Consider the following 13,640-nt stretch of genomic DNA (forward strand, 5'->3'; position numbering starts at 1 on the left):
AAATGTCAGTTTTCATTCCAGTCCCAAAGAAAGGCAATGCCAAAGAATGCTCAAACTACTGTGCAATTGCACTCATCTCACATATTAGCAAAGTTATGCTCAAAATTCTGCAAGCCAGGCTTCAACAGTACATGAACTGTGAACTTCCAGGTCAAGCTGCATTTAGAAAAGGCAGAGGAACCAGAGATCAAATTGCCAACAACTGTTGGATCATCAAAAAAGCAAGAGAGTTCCAGAAAAAATTCTGCTTTATTGACTAGGCTTTGACCGTGTGGATCACAACAAACTGTGGAAAATTCTTAAAGAGATGGGATTACCAGACCCCTTTACCTGCCTCCTGAGAAATCTGTATGTAGGTCAAGAAGCAACAGTTAGAACTGGACATGGAACAACAGACTGGTTCCAAATAGGGAAAAGAGTATATCAAGGCTATGTACTGTCACCATGCTTATTTATATGCAGAGTACATCATTCGAAATGCTGGGCTGGATGAAGCACAAGATGAAATCAAGATTGCCAGAAGAAATAGCAATAATCTCAGATATGCAGAACCATCTGCAACCACCCTATGGCAGAAAGCAAGGAAGAACTAAAGAGCCTCTTGATGAAAGTGAAAGAGAACAGTGAAAAAGTTGGCTTAAAACTCAACATTCAAAAACTAAGATCATGGCATCCAGTGCCATCACTTCATGGCAAATAGGTGGGGAAACAATGGAAAACAGTGAGATTTATATTTGGGGGGCTCCAAAATCACTGCAGATGGTGACTGCAGCCATGAGATTAAAAGATGTTTGCTCCTTGGAAGAAAAGCTATGACCAATCTAGACAGCATGTTAAAAAGCAGAAATATTACTTTGCCAACAAAGGTCTGTCTAGACAAACCTTTAGTTTTTCCAGTAGTCATATATGAATGCGAGAGCTGGACTATAAAGCTGAGCACCGAAGAACTGATGCTTTTGAACTGTGGTGTTGGAGAAGACTCTTGAGAGTCCCTTGGACTACAAGGAGATCCAACCAGTCCATTCTAAAGGAGATCAGTCCTGGGTGTTCATTGGAAGGACTGATGCTAAAGATGAAACTCCAATACTTTGGCCACCTCATGCAAAGAGCTGATTCATTGGAAAAGACCCTGACGCTTTGAGGGATTGGGGGCAGGAGGAGAAGGGGATGACAGAGGATGAGATGGCTGGATGGCATCACTGACTCAATGGACATGAGTTTGAGTGAACTCCGGGAGATGGTGATGGACAGGGAGGCCTGGCGTGCTGCAGTTCATAGGCTCGCAGAGTCGGACACGACTAAGCGACTAAACTGAACTGACAGAAAAACCCGAACAAACATTTTGGCCAACCCAATAGTTTAAATATTCCAAACAAGTTCTGTGCCAAATAATGGGGACTCTGGAGCCAGTTTGCTTAGATTTGAATCTCAGTTGCTGAGTACTCTGTGACTTGAAGCAAGTCACTTAATACTCTGTGTTCTATTTCTCACCAGTAAAATGGGGCTAATGATAATACTTACTTCATCGAGCTGTGTTGAGGGCTGTGAGATTTCATGTGTAAAGAAGCTGGTGACCATACCTGGCACATAGTGAGCGTGCATCAGTGTCGCTGCCATCGTGATTGGAACCAGCACATATGCTTTTAGGGTTATATAAGTGAGAGTTCTCACAGGAATCAGAGTCAGTTCTCACAGACTCAAACACCCCGATGGCCCAAACGGAGGGACACCTACACAGGTATTGGCAAGCAAGGGACAGGCGTGTTGAAACCAGCAGCATGACGGAGACGGGGGCTGAAGAGACAGGGAGGAATGAAGGGTGTTTGCAAAACCCAGGAAGCCCTGAGGCACAGACAGGGGGTGCTGTGGTTGGGAAAGTGCACAGCTGTGCCAAGATTCCAAAGCCAAGGAGCAGACCGCAAGCCCCCGACTGCTCTCCTCCAGGGACTTGCACTGGGAATCCAAGAGAGAACCTCGGGGAGCCTTGAAGGTGCGCCCTGAGAGACCAGGGCAGGAGAGGAGAACTGGCTCCCCTGGGCCTGTTGGGAGGATTCCCAACAGGAAACCTCCTGTGCAACCTGTTGGGTGCACAGGTTCATGACTAGGAATGGAATTACTGTCCTCTGAGCACATAAGTGCTGCACTCAATATGCCAGCAAGTTTGGAAAACTCAGCAGTGGCCACAGGACTGGAAAAGGTCAGTTTTCATTCCAATCCCAAAGAAAGGCAATGCCAAAGAATGCTCAAACTACCGCACAAAACTCATCTCACACACTAGCAAAGTAATGCTCAAAATTCTCCAAGCCAGGCTTCAGTGTGTAAACCATGAACTTTCAGATGTTCAAGCTGGATTTAGAAAAGGCAGAGGAACAAGAGATCAAATTGCCAACATCTGTTGGATCATCGAAAAAGCAAGAGAGTTCCAGAAAAAACATCTACTTCTGCTTCATTGACTGTGAATCACAACAAACTATGGAAAATTCTTAAAGAGATGGGAATACCAGACTACCTGACATGCCTCCTGAGAAATCTGTATGCAGGTCAAGAAGCAACAGTTAGAACTGGACATGGAACAACAGACTGGTTCCAAATAGGAAAAGGAGTATGTCAAGGCTGTATATTGTCACCCTGCTTATTTAACTTATATGCAGAGTACATCATGAGAAACGCTGGGCTGGAAGAAGCACAAGCTGGAATCAAGACTGCCAGAAGATATATCACTAACCTCAGATAGGCAGATGACACCACCCTTATGGTAGAAAGCGAAGAAGAACTAAAGAACCTCTTGATGAAAGTGAAAGAGGAGAGTAAAAAAGTTGGCTTAAAACTCAACATTCAAAAACTGAGATCATGGCATCTGGTCCCATCACTTCATGGCAAATAGACAGGGAAACAATGGAAATAGTGAGAGACTTTATTTGGGGGGGCTCTAAAATCACTGCAGATGGTGACTGCAGCCATGAGATTAAAAGATGTTTGCTCCTTGAAAGAAAAGCTATGACCAACCTAGACAGCATAGTAAAAAGCAGAGACATTACTTTGCCAGCAAAGGTCCATCTAGTCAAGGCTATGGTTTTTCCAGTAGTCATGTATGGATGTGAGAGTTGGATTATAAAGAAAGCTGAGCACTGAAGAATTGATGCTTTTGAACTGTGGTGTTGGAAAAGACTCTTGAGAGTCCCTTGGACTGCAAGGAGATTCAGCCAGTCCATCCTAAAGGAAATCGGTCCTGAATATTCATTGGAAGGACTGATGCTGAAGCTGAAGCTCTGTTACTTTGGCCACCTGACGTGAAGAGCCGACTCATTGGAAAAGACCCTGATGCTGGGAAAGGTTGAACCAGGATGAGAAGGGGACGACAGATGATGAGATGGTTGGATGGCATCACCAACTTGATGGGCATCAGTTTGAGCAAGCTCTGAGAGTTGGTCATGGACAGGGAGGCCTGGCGTGCTGCAGTCCATGGGGTTGCAAAGAGTCAGACACAACTGAGTGACTGGACTGAACTGAATGAGGTGGATGAACCTAGAGCCTATTATACAGAATGAAAGTGAAAGTGAAGTCACTCAGTTGTGTCCGACTCTTTGCGACCCCATAGAATAGTAGCCTACCAGGCTCCTCCCTCCACGGGATTCTCCAGGCAAGAGTACTGGAGTGGGTTGCCATTTCCTTCTCCAGGGGATCTTCCTGACCCAGGGATCGAACCTGGGTCTCCCGCATTACAGGCAGATGCTTTAACCTCTGAGCCACCGGGGAAGCAAGGTTGCTTACAGAATGAAGTAAGTCAGAAAGAAAAGCAAATATTATATATTGATTCACATATATGGAATCTAAAAAGACAGGTCTGATGTAGCTACCTGCAAGGCAGCAATGGAGATGCAGACATAGAGAACACACTTATGGACACAGTGGGGGAAGGAGATGGGGGACAGTTTGAAAGAGTAACACTGAAACATATATATTACCATATGTAAAATAGGTAGCCAGTGGGGATTTACTGCATGATGTAGGGAGTGTAAAGCAGGGCTCTGTGACACCTTAGAGGTGTGGGGTAGGGTGGGAGGTGGGAGGCGGGTTCAAGAGGAAGGGAACATATGCTTACCTGAGGCTGATTCCTGTTGCTATATGGCAGAAGCTAATGCAATATTGTAAACCAATTATCCTCCAATTTAAAAAAAAAGCTTTCCAGTTTCCCCCAGCTTGGGAGTACTTTCAAACAAGAATGTAAATGTTCTGTGAATACCATTTATCCTAGGTAACTTAGGGGCCCAGCACCATGAATAAATTACTTTGCATTAGAGAAAAGTTGACAGTGGTCATTTTCAGTTTCTTCAAATGTCTACGCTTTAGCTCCCCTTTTGAGTCATGAATTTTGAAAATACAAATTTTAAGTCCCTTGCTCTTTTTTAAAAATGTAGAAGTTCTTATTCTTGTAAATTACCTACATGTTGTTACACATAGGTGTGGAGGAGAGGGGCCAGTGAATTTCTCAATAAATTATAGACTTTGTTATCAAAGAATTTTGCTTCTAACATATACTAGCCCTTTTTTTTCTTCATTTCCCAGTTAAGAATTTAAATGTCTATTCTCTTTACTGGGAATGTTTTTGAAAGTATCTCTGTTTCTCTTAAGGTCTGACATGCGTGGACAATATACACAAATTCTTTTTGGGTTTCATTACATATCAGGGGACATTTTATAACTTAAAATTTACTTGCCCGTCAGAAGAGCTTCAGAAGTTCCTGTCTCTCCCAACTCCCCAACCCCCACTAATCTTAGAAATGCCTTAATAAAATTTTACAACCATGTTAAAGTCAACTTTTTATCAAGAAAAGAATAAAAACTAAAATATCCACCTGAGTGATTTTCCTGGATTGATTTAATAAACAAGGTTGCTTTAAAATTCTCTCTTTAATCATTTTATACTATCCATACCTGCATCTGAAGGATAATTTGATCAAGTTAATTGACTGTGTCCTGAATGGAAGTTAAATTGTGTTAGAAGAATGAATATATATGGTAAAACTTCACAAGGTCTTCCTTTATATAATCTTCTCACGTGCCTTTTTTTTTTTTAATAGGAATTTAGCTTGGAACAAGATTGCCATTATTCACCCTAATGCATTTTCCACCTTGCCATCTCTAAGAAAGCTGTGAGTATTTCATGACTTGTTTATGGCATGTCTTTTGATAACTGGGCACTATCTGATGAATTAAAAATGAATGTTGGTTTTGCCGGAAAAGCCTGAGCACAGAATGCTGAGTCCTCAGTGTCCTCCACACTAGAGTTGGATCAAACCAGAAAGGAGCAATCAATCCTGCTCCCTGCCCCTCCAAAGCCATGTGGATCCTTATAATTGAAGATCTGGGTGACAGCTGGCTCTGGTTATTGAAGTGAAATTTTCCATTTTTGCAAGCTATCAGGTGGAATGGGATAAGACATCAGTTCATTTCTAAAGGACTTTCATTTTACAGTTGGCCATATTGACTAACAGAAAAGCTTCCTGCCCGTTTTTATCCTCCCTTTCCACTCCTTGCTTCTTCCTCTCCTCCACTCCCCTGTCTCAGAGAGAAAGAAGGAATTGGGTCAGACAGAAGTTAAAGAGAGGAGGAAGAAAATAAAACCCAAACAACGTTTTCAAATTAGATGTAGCACCTTCCGCTGGATTTTAGATGTCCCACCCCCACCCCTCCAGCAAAAATGAGGCATGGCCACCCACTCCAGGATCCTTGCCTGGAGAATCCCATGGTCAGGGGAGCCTGGCAGGCTACAGTCCATAGCATCGCAAAAGTGTCGGACATACAGCACGTCACATCTGGCAAAATCAAGCTGAATGTAGAAATGACAATTTGGATATGATTAAAACATTTTTCTTTCTGCAATTCTGATTGCAGATACAAAAGTTGTCAGGAGCTAAAACCAAAATGGTTCCTTTTACCATTAAGAGTAAGGACTCTGCTTAGAGGTTACGCAGTTTGGAGCAGTTTCATGGAGCAGTTTAATAATCTTGAGGTTACTTTTTTAATGTAATCATTATATGCTAACACAGACTAAAAGCCAATTGTTGTTTGACGTTTTGCAGGGACCTCTCATCCAACCGCCTGTCATCTATTCCTGTAACTGGGTTACATGGTTTAACTCACTTAAAATTAACAGGAAACCATGCTTTACAGAGCTTGATATCATCTGAAAACTTTCCAGAACTCAAGTGAGTTTGCCATTAAAGCTAATAAGATACATTTGTGGTCATGTGAAATAATAGACATGTTATAGTGGTTTTCAAAATTTATGGGACTCTTTTGAATTGCATTTCATGCCTTCATGTCCCCCACCCCTGGGGCATTGTTAGGACAAACCTTGGAGTAGGAGAATGTATCTTCCTGACCGCATTTCCTTTGTTTCTCAAAGATGCCTCCTGGAACATAGAGTTCATAGAAAGAGTTTGAAAACCATTGATCCATGAGATTAGAAACTAGAACATGTAATTAAATAACATTATAACATAGTTGTACTCCTGTTGACATTTTAAAATTCATCTTGCTTATGTATATGTTCTCATAAAATGTATTAAATTAATATTTGTTTGAAGAAGTAATGCTCTTTAAAACCTGTCACACTTATTATCAATAAAGAAGTCCCTTGAAAAATTTTATATTCTTTACGACTGAGCCACCGAGGGAATATATATATTATAATATTAAACCACAGTACTTTTCATATAATTTTAAAACCCCAAATCAGAGTTTAGAAATTAAAAAAAGGAAAAAAGTCTATAAATACTTTAAAAACATTTTGCTATTTCCTTCCAGATTTGGTTTCCAATGTATTTTTAATTGTTAGACCACAGTACGTATACAAACTTGTATCACATTTTTTGTCACTTAACACTATATGATACTATAAATACTACTCAACAGTGCTACAATTTCCCCAGCAATCCTTTTTTTTTTTATGTTTTTATTATGGAAATTTTCAAGCACAAAAGTAGAAAAAATAATATATCCATTGAACCTCAGTAACTATCAATATTTCATGACAATAATTTCTAACTCCACTGTTATTATGAATAGCACTGTAACCAACATCTTTATGCACATACTTAATAATTTAGATTATTTATTAAGGCTAAAACCCACAGGCAGAAGTATTAAGTGAAAGAAGAGCACTATATTTAGCAATCTGTTTCTTTAAGTGTCTGTTTTTGTTTGGTTTTGTTCATTCAAAGGGTTATAGAAATGCCTTATGCATATCAGTGCTGTGCATTTGGAGTGTGTGAGAATGTCTATAAAATTTCTAATCAGTGGAATAAAGGTGACAACGGCAGTGCAGAAGACCTTCATAAAAAAGATGCTGGAATATTTCAAGTTCAAGGTAAGATCAGCTATGTCACTGACAAAACTGTGTCAGAAAGGGGCCTGAGAAGTCATCAAACAGACCATCTGAACTCCAGACAAACCTCCATATAATCACCCCAACAAGCTGAGAAGCAATCCTATCTTTTAAAGAGTCTCAGAGAAAGAGAAAACTCCTTTAGGACTCAGTCTGAAATGTCATCTTTTGTGTCAGTGAATTCTTCATGCTTATCCTTTTAGCATACAGTATCCTCTGGGGTAAATATTAACACTGATTCTCAGTACTTTCATAAACTTTTAAGAGGGTCTCATCCCTGTGGATACCTTTTTCAAACATGCTTCTGAGCTTTTTACTCCAGAAGATAAGTATTTTTATTCTTAAACCCGAGTAGAGTGGAGGATATGGACATTTTAGGTGCCTCCATATTTCAGCAGAAGAGCTTAGGAATCCAACTTCTTACCCAATTAATCCTAAAACATTTTCATCTCCTACCCCCCACAAGGCTATCTGTTAGGAAAGTGAAATGAGATAATGTCTGTAAAGCACTTGGCTTTCCTTGAAGTAAGACCTGACTTAAATAGACAACAATGCACCTCAAACCACACCTGTGGTAACAAGCGGGTGCTTTCCTTTTCTTGCCAACCTTGCAAGTTTGCACAGAGTCCAAACAGACTGGCTTTTCTTCCTCTGGGTGTTAATGATTTGTTGATTCCCAAGCAAGTATGCTTTGTTCTGTCTGCACATTTCGTTGACTTGGCTTCCAGCACACGTATCCGATTAAGGAGCAGGTATTCTAGCCCTTGGCTTTTTTGTTTCAGGCTATAGCGTGTGTCTTGCTCTTGTTCTTTGTTGCTTTCTGTTTTGCTTTTCCTGCCTCGTTCACCCTAATTTCTAGTATATTTATTCACCAACCCCTCCTCCCCCTCAAAAAAAAAAAAAAAACAATTCGAATGTCTGAAATGTGCCAGGCACTGTCCTAGGTCCTAGAGGCACACAGTGAACAAGAGAGAGGACGTTCTTCATGGAGTTTATTTTCAGAGACTGTGATTCCCAATCCTGGGCTGTCTGCTGAAATCACACAAAAGTTTTTTAAAAACTCTCCTGCCCGAACCCCACACCAGACCAATTAAATCAGTGTTTTGGGGAAAGCGTGTTAGATTAAAAAAAAACTCCTGTTTCACAGGTAGCTAACCCAAGCACCGAGCAGTTATGTGATTTGTCCTCTGTTTAGCAGAATACCCCCAAAAGATGGAAACTTACTAATTCTCCCTCTTGTGTTCAGAGAACACAGTCCAGAACAGCTGCACTGTAGCCATCTAAGCCTTAGAACATTGGATAAAGCGGTTCTTCCACTGAATGGAGAGACCCACACTCTCTCTCTAATTTAGGTCGGAGTGATTTGGGGCCGTAGTGAGCTTCAGGGAACAAGAACAGAATGAGAGAGCGCCAACATTATGACAAGGAACCCGGGGTTGGTTACCATCTCTCATCCCCAGTTCTGCTGGGATAGTTGTCAAAGAGCAGCTTGAGTGGAACATCCCAAAGCAACTACATCATAGACTTGAGAGAAAGCCCAGGGAGAAGTGGGGTGTTTGCCCTTCAGTTTCCTCTGTGACACTTCATTTCTCCAGAGCAATCCAGGCCTCTCCTCCCTGGGAGTTGGTCCCTCTAAAGAGAGAACTAATCATTCCAGAATTTCTCATTCCTGCAGATGAGCGTGATCTTGAAGATTTCCTACTTGACTTTGAGGAAGACCTGAGAGCCCTTCATCCAGTGCGGTGCTCACCTTCCCCAGGTGAGAAAGGTGTCCCAGCAGCCTCAGGAGCGGTACCCACCCTTAACGCTGAAGCTGTCAGTGACATTCAGCTACACCTCAAGGCAAAATCTGTGCCATCTTAGCAGCTCATCAATATCCCATCTCATGCAGACATTTAAAATACAAATATTCATTCCCTGGAGTTGGTCTCCAGTCATAAATAGGATTTTTATAGGAGACTTTTGATTCAGATTAATGGAAATTAGAGAACAAATCATGTAGTTAGAGGTATATGTAATTTTTAAGATAATATTAGCTCTTTAGCCTGAGCTGGTATGCAACAGTCTTGCTTCATGTAATCACTGATTTTTGACAGTGATTTCTTAGGTTCTCTCTAAAGAGAACCTATCTGGTTAAAGCAAATAATAATAGTTTTAGAGATAAGTAAAAATATCTATGTATGTTAATTACTTCATTGTTAGTCCCTTTCTGTGAAATAGGATAATCCAGTGGTGGGGAGGAGGAAGACAGCAGAGGAGGGTTGATATTTTGCTTTCAACAGTTTGATGGTTCCTTGCTCTTAAACAGCAAATGTCAGTCTAAACCTAAGATGACATTCTCATGAAATGCATATGACTCACACTTCCTCTTCTAAAATCAGAGTGTATCCCTAGGATTCTGCTTCCCTATGTACAGAACGTTTTTGAAACATTCTGGAAAGATATATTAATAATAAAAAGTCCAGGAGATCTGGTTTGTTACCTGGCCCCCATACCGCTATATTTGGGGAGCCAGAATCCAATAATGTAAAAACTCTCTGGCTCCATTTCTCTGGGTATAGGTTGAAAACCTGGGCACCTGGTATACTTATCTTTACATTAAATAGTGATTTAATGAAGGGGATTCCCTGGTGGCTCAGAAGGCAAAGAATCTGCCTGCAATGCAGGAGACCCTGTTTCGATCCCTGGGTCAGGAAGATCCCCTGGAAGGGAATGGCTACCCACTCCAGTATTCTTGCCTGAAGAATTCCCCAGACAGAGGAGCCTGGTCGGCTATAATCCATGGGGTCAGACTCAACTCAGCCACTAACACTTTCACTTTTTTTTTTCCACTTCATAACGTGGAGTGTGTCACAAGAGAACAGTGTATTCCCAGGGCTGTTACTGGCCTGTATCTCTTGGTGTCCCGATAAGAGAAACCAAAAGGGGAGTGTGGCAAAAGTCGTGAACCCTCATTTGACACCTATTTGTCTCTTCTTTGGACTTCTAGGCCCTTTCAAACTTTGTGAATACCTGTTCGGTAGCTGGCTGATCCGAATTGGAGTGTGGACCATAGCGGTTTTGGCACTGACGTGTAACGCCTTGGTGACCTCCACAGTGTTCAGAGCCGCAGTGTACATATCCTCCATAAAACTGTTAATCGGGTTAATAGCCGCGGTCAACATGCTCATGGGGGTGTCCAGTGCAGTGCTGGCGGGCGTGGACGCCTTCACTTTCGGCAGCTTCGCGCAACACGGTGCCTGGTGGGAGCAGGCGGTCGGCTGCCGGGTCGTCGGCTTTTTGTCCATTTTCGCTTCGGAATCTTCAGTTTTCCTGCTCACCCTGGCAGCCCTGGAGCGTGGGTGGTCGGTGAAACGCTCAGCAAAATTCGAAACGCAAACTCCCTCCCCCAGCCTGAGAGCAACCCTAGCGCTCTGCGCGCTGCTGGCGGGGACCGTGGCCGCCGTGCCCCTGCTGGGCGGCAGCGAGTACGGCGCCTCCCCGCTCTGCCTGCCGCTGCCCTTCGGGGGGCCGCGTGCTACGGGCTACATGGCGGCCCTCGTCTTGCTGAATTCGCTTTGCTTCCTCGTGACGACCGTCGCCTACACCAGGCTCTGCTGTCGCTTGGAAAAGGGAGACCTGGAGAGCATGTGGGACTGCTCCATGGTGAAACACGTGGCCCTGCTGCTGTTCACCAACTGCATCCTGCACTGTCCCATGGCTTTCTTGTCCTTCTCCTCTTTACTGAACCTCACCTTCATCAGCCCGGAAGTCATTACGTTTATCCTCCTGGTGATCGTCCCCCTTCCTGCCTGCCTCAATCCCCTTCTCTACATCCTCTTCAATCCCCATTTTAAGGAGGATCTGGGGAGCCTGGGAAAGCAAACCCACTTTTGGACAAGATCGAAACACACAAGCCTGATGTCTATTAACTCTGACGATGTGGAGAAACAGTCCTGTGACTCAACCCAAGCCTTGGTGACCTTCACCAGTGCCAGCATAGCTTACGATCTGCCTTCTGGTTCCGGGTCAGCACCAGCTTATCCGATGACCGAAAGCTGTCATCTTTCAGCTGTGGCATTTGTCCCGTGTCTTTAATTAATATTAGAGAAAAAGTTGTCAGAAGTTGAAAACCCAAAAATATGAGGTTGAGTACATCAGAGCAGGAACCAAAAAGAATTGAGTTGAAATTCGATTTTTTAAGAAAGTCTCTGTGTCAAAAAGCTGATAATTGTTGATACTAGAGAGTGAAAAATGAGTATAAATGCTGCTTATATAATTTGTTCAGCTATGGTAGATAGTCCTACTTTTCTGGTAACCCTAAAATACGTATATATTTAAAAAGCAGATTGAAATATCCAAAAAATTCTCCATGATTTCAGTTGAATTCTTTTTCAACTCCCTTGTTTACAAAAGAGGTTTTAAACCAGAAAATCCCTTAAAATATGCTTGGAGATATCAGGAGAATAAGAATTTTAAATAGCCTACATTACTAAGTAATGGTTGTGACCAATAGGATTTCATCTCAATGACCGTGTGGAGATGTTTGTACTGCTTCACTTTTCCCAGAAAGGATCCTTCCAGGTCACCAATACCCCCGTGAATGGATAACATGAGGTACTACTCATTCATTCATGTTCACATCAGTTTTAGAGATGCTAGATTTTATGAATCAGCACTAGATGATTCTACCCTCAGTGGAATAAAATTGCTTACAAATATTTTGAAAGGAAAATGAACTTAAATTCTTAAATTACCATGAAAGCAATCAGGTACAGACAAGGTTTGATTTCTCTAATTCATTTTAACTCCTTGGTGCCCAGAGATGAGAAGAAAGGTCCATTGCCGGCAATGGATATATTTAGAAAAGATGGAAAGCAACCTGGGATTTTTTTTTACCTTGGTTGAGTGCACATTTTTCACAGGAGGTTTTATCACTTGATTCACACTGATGTGTATCATAAGGTAATAATCAAATGCAGACACAACATTAAATCCACCGACATAGCTTCTCACATGTATCTCTAGCAGCTTTGGCAACAGTGTCTGAAACCAGTTTTGGCTCACCAGAAACTTGGTAACATATTCTCCTGTTTATTTGGCTTGGTTTTAGCTGTGTTGTCTTTGGGTCAATCCACTTGATGTCAAAAACATGACTTCTCTGCTTATTCCATGTTTAATATGTGTTAGGTATTATAAGAGGCAAAATTATTAAATACTAAAGGTCAAATGATTAATTCATAATTTCTGTTATACTACATTAGCTTCAATAAATCCAAACCAAAAGACTATTAGGTAGATTTATTTTTATATAAGCGTGTTTATTTTGATCAGATGTTTTAACTTGGAATTGAAAAAAATACATTTATGAGATGTTTTATAAGATGTGTAAATATAGAACTGTATTTATTACTACAATAAAGATTCAGTAACACTAAGAACCAGATAATAAACCATGTACAGTGGCATATTCTTTCATATATATTATGTTTCTCTGCCCATTCATTAACTGTATATAATATATGTAAATGTATATAGTTCTTGTAAATAGATTTCAAACTTGCTTTTCTATACAAAATAAATTTGTAATAAAATGTGTGACTATAAGACAAAATATTTTCAAGTGTTTTATTGAGTCCATACATGGACTCCTAAATACATGATCTCCTAAATGTTTTTGAGTTTTGATATGTAAGAGTACATTTGCTATCTGAGTATCTTAAGTATTCTGGACTTGTTTTAAGAAGTAAATCTTTCACAAGAACAAGGCAAAATATCTTTACAAACTCCTGGATTGCTTTAACTATGACTGATAAGCTATTTTGTCACAACAAATGACTTGGTGTATTTCATTGTCCCCAGTGACAGTTTGGACTTTATAGCCAGAATCTACTTCTTTTGCAATGTAAAAACAAAAACACAATTAGAAAGAAATGTATAAAAAACAAATCAATCCTAAAATCCTTCAACATGAACATGGCTTTTCTATAAATTCTTCCTTTAAGGAAAACATTTTATGACTATGTCAAAGCCAAAAGAAAACATATGATTCTCAGGGCACAAAGAAATACACTATTCCCCTTTTGTTCCTATCCCCCAAAATATAAGAAATGAAATTATTTTTCTAAACACCTAGTGCCAGACACTCCCAGCTTCAGTGATAAGTCCTGCTCTGCTTGTACAAGTTGCAAAATGAAACCATCAAGTAGTAGCTGGAGCTTCAGCAGTATCGCTAAGATGAGTCCATGTCAATAAATTATGTGTGCAAGTG

The 13,640-nt window shown here is 41.0% G+C and overlaps 1 protein-coding gene across 2 annotated transcripts in view; it reads left to right on the plus strand.

The window, feature by feature from the left end:
- Positions 1 to 12,971, plus strand: part of LGR5 (leucine rich repeat containing G protein-coupled receptor 5) — a 128,602-nt gene extending 115,631 nt beyond the window's left edge. For both annotated transcript variants that reach the window (XM_005679712.3, XM_013963635.2), the window contains 5 exons: positions 5,082 to 5,153; positions 6,084 to 6,209; positions 7,227 to 7,372; positions 9,066 to 9,149; positions 10,380 to 12,971. In XM_005679712.3, coding sequence (XP_005679769.1) covers positions 5,082 to 5,153; positions 6,084 to 6,209; positions 7,227 to 7,372; positions 9,066 to 9,149; positions 10,380 to 11,467 — 1,516 coding nt within the window. In that variant the 3' untranslated portion in view covers positions 11,468 to 12,971. The remainder of the gene's footprint in view (positions 1 to 5,081; positions 5,154 to 6,083; positions 6,210 to 7,226; positions 7,373 to 9,065; positions 9,150 to 10,379) is intronic.

The sequence above is a fragment of the Capra hircus genome, chromosome 5 (assembly GCF_001704415.2).
Source record: "Capra hircus breed San Clemente chromosome 5, ASM170441v1, whole genome shotgun sequence".
NCBI lineage: Eukaryota > Metazoa > Chordata > Mammalia > Artiodactyla > Bovidae > Capra > Capra hircus.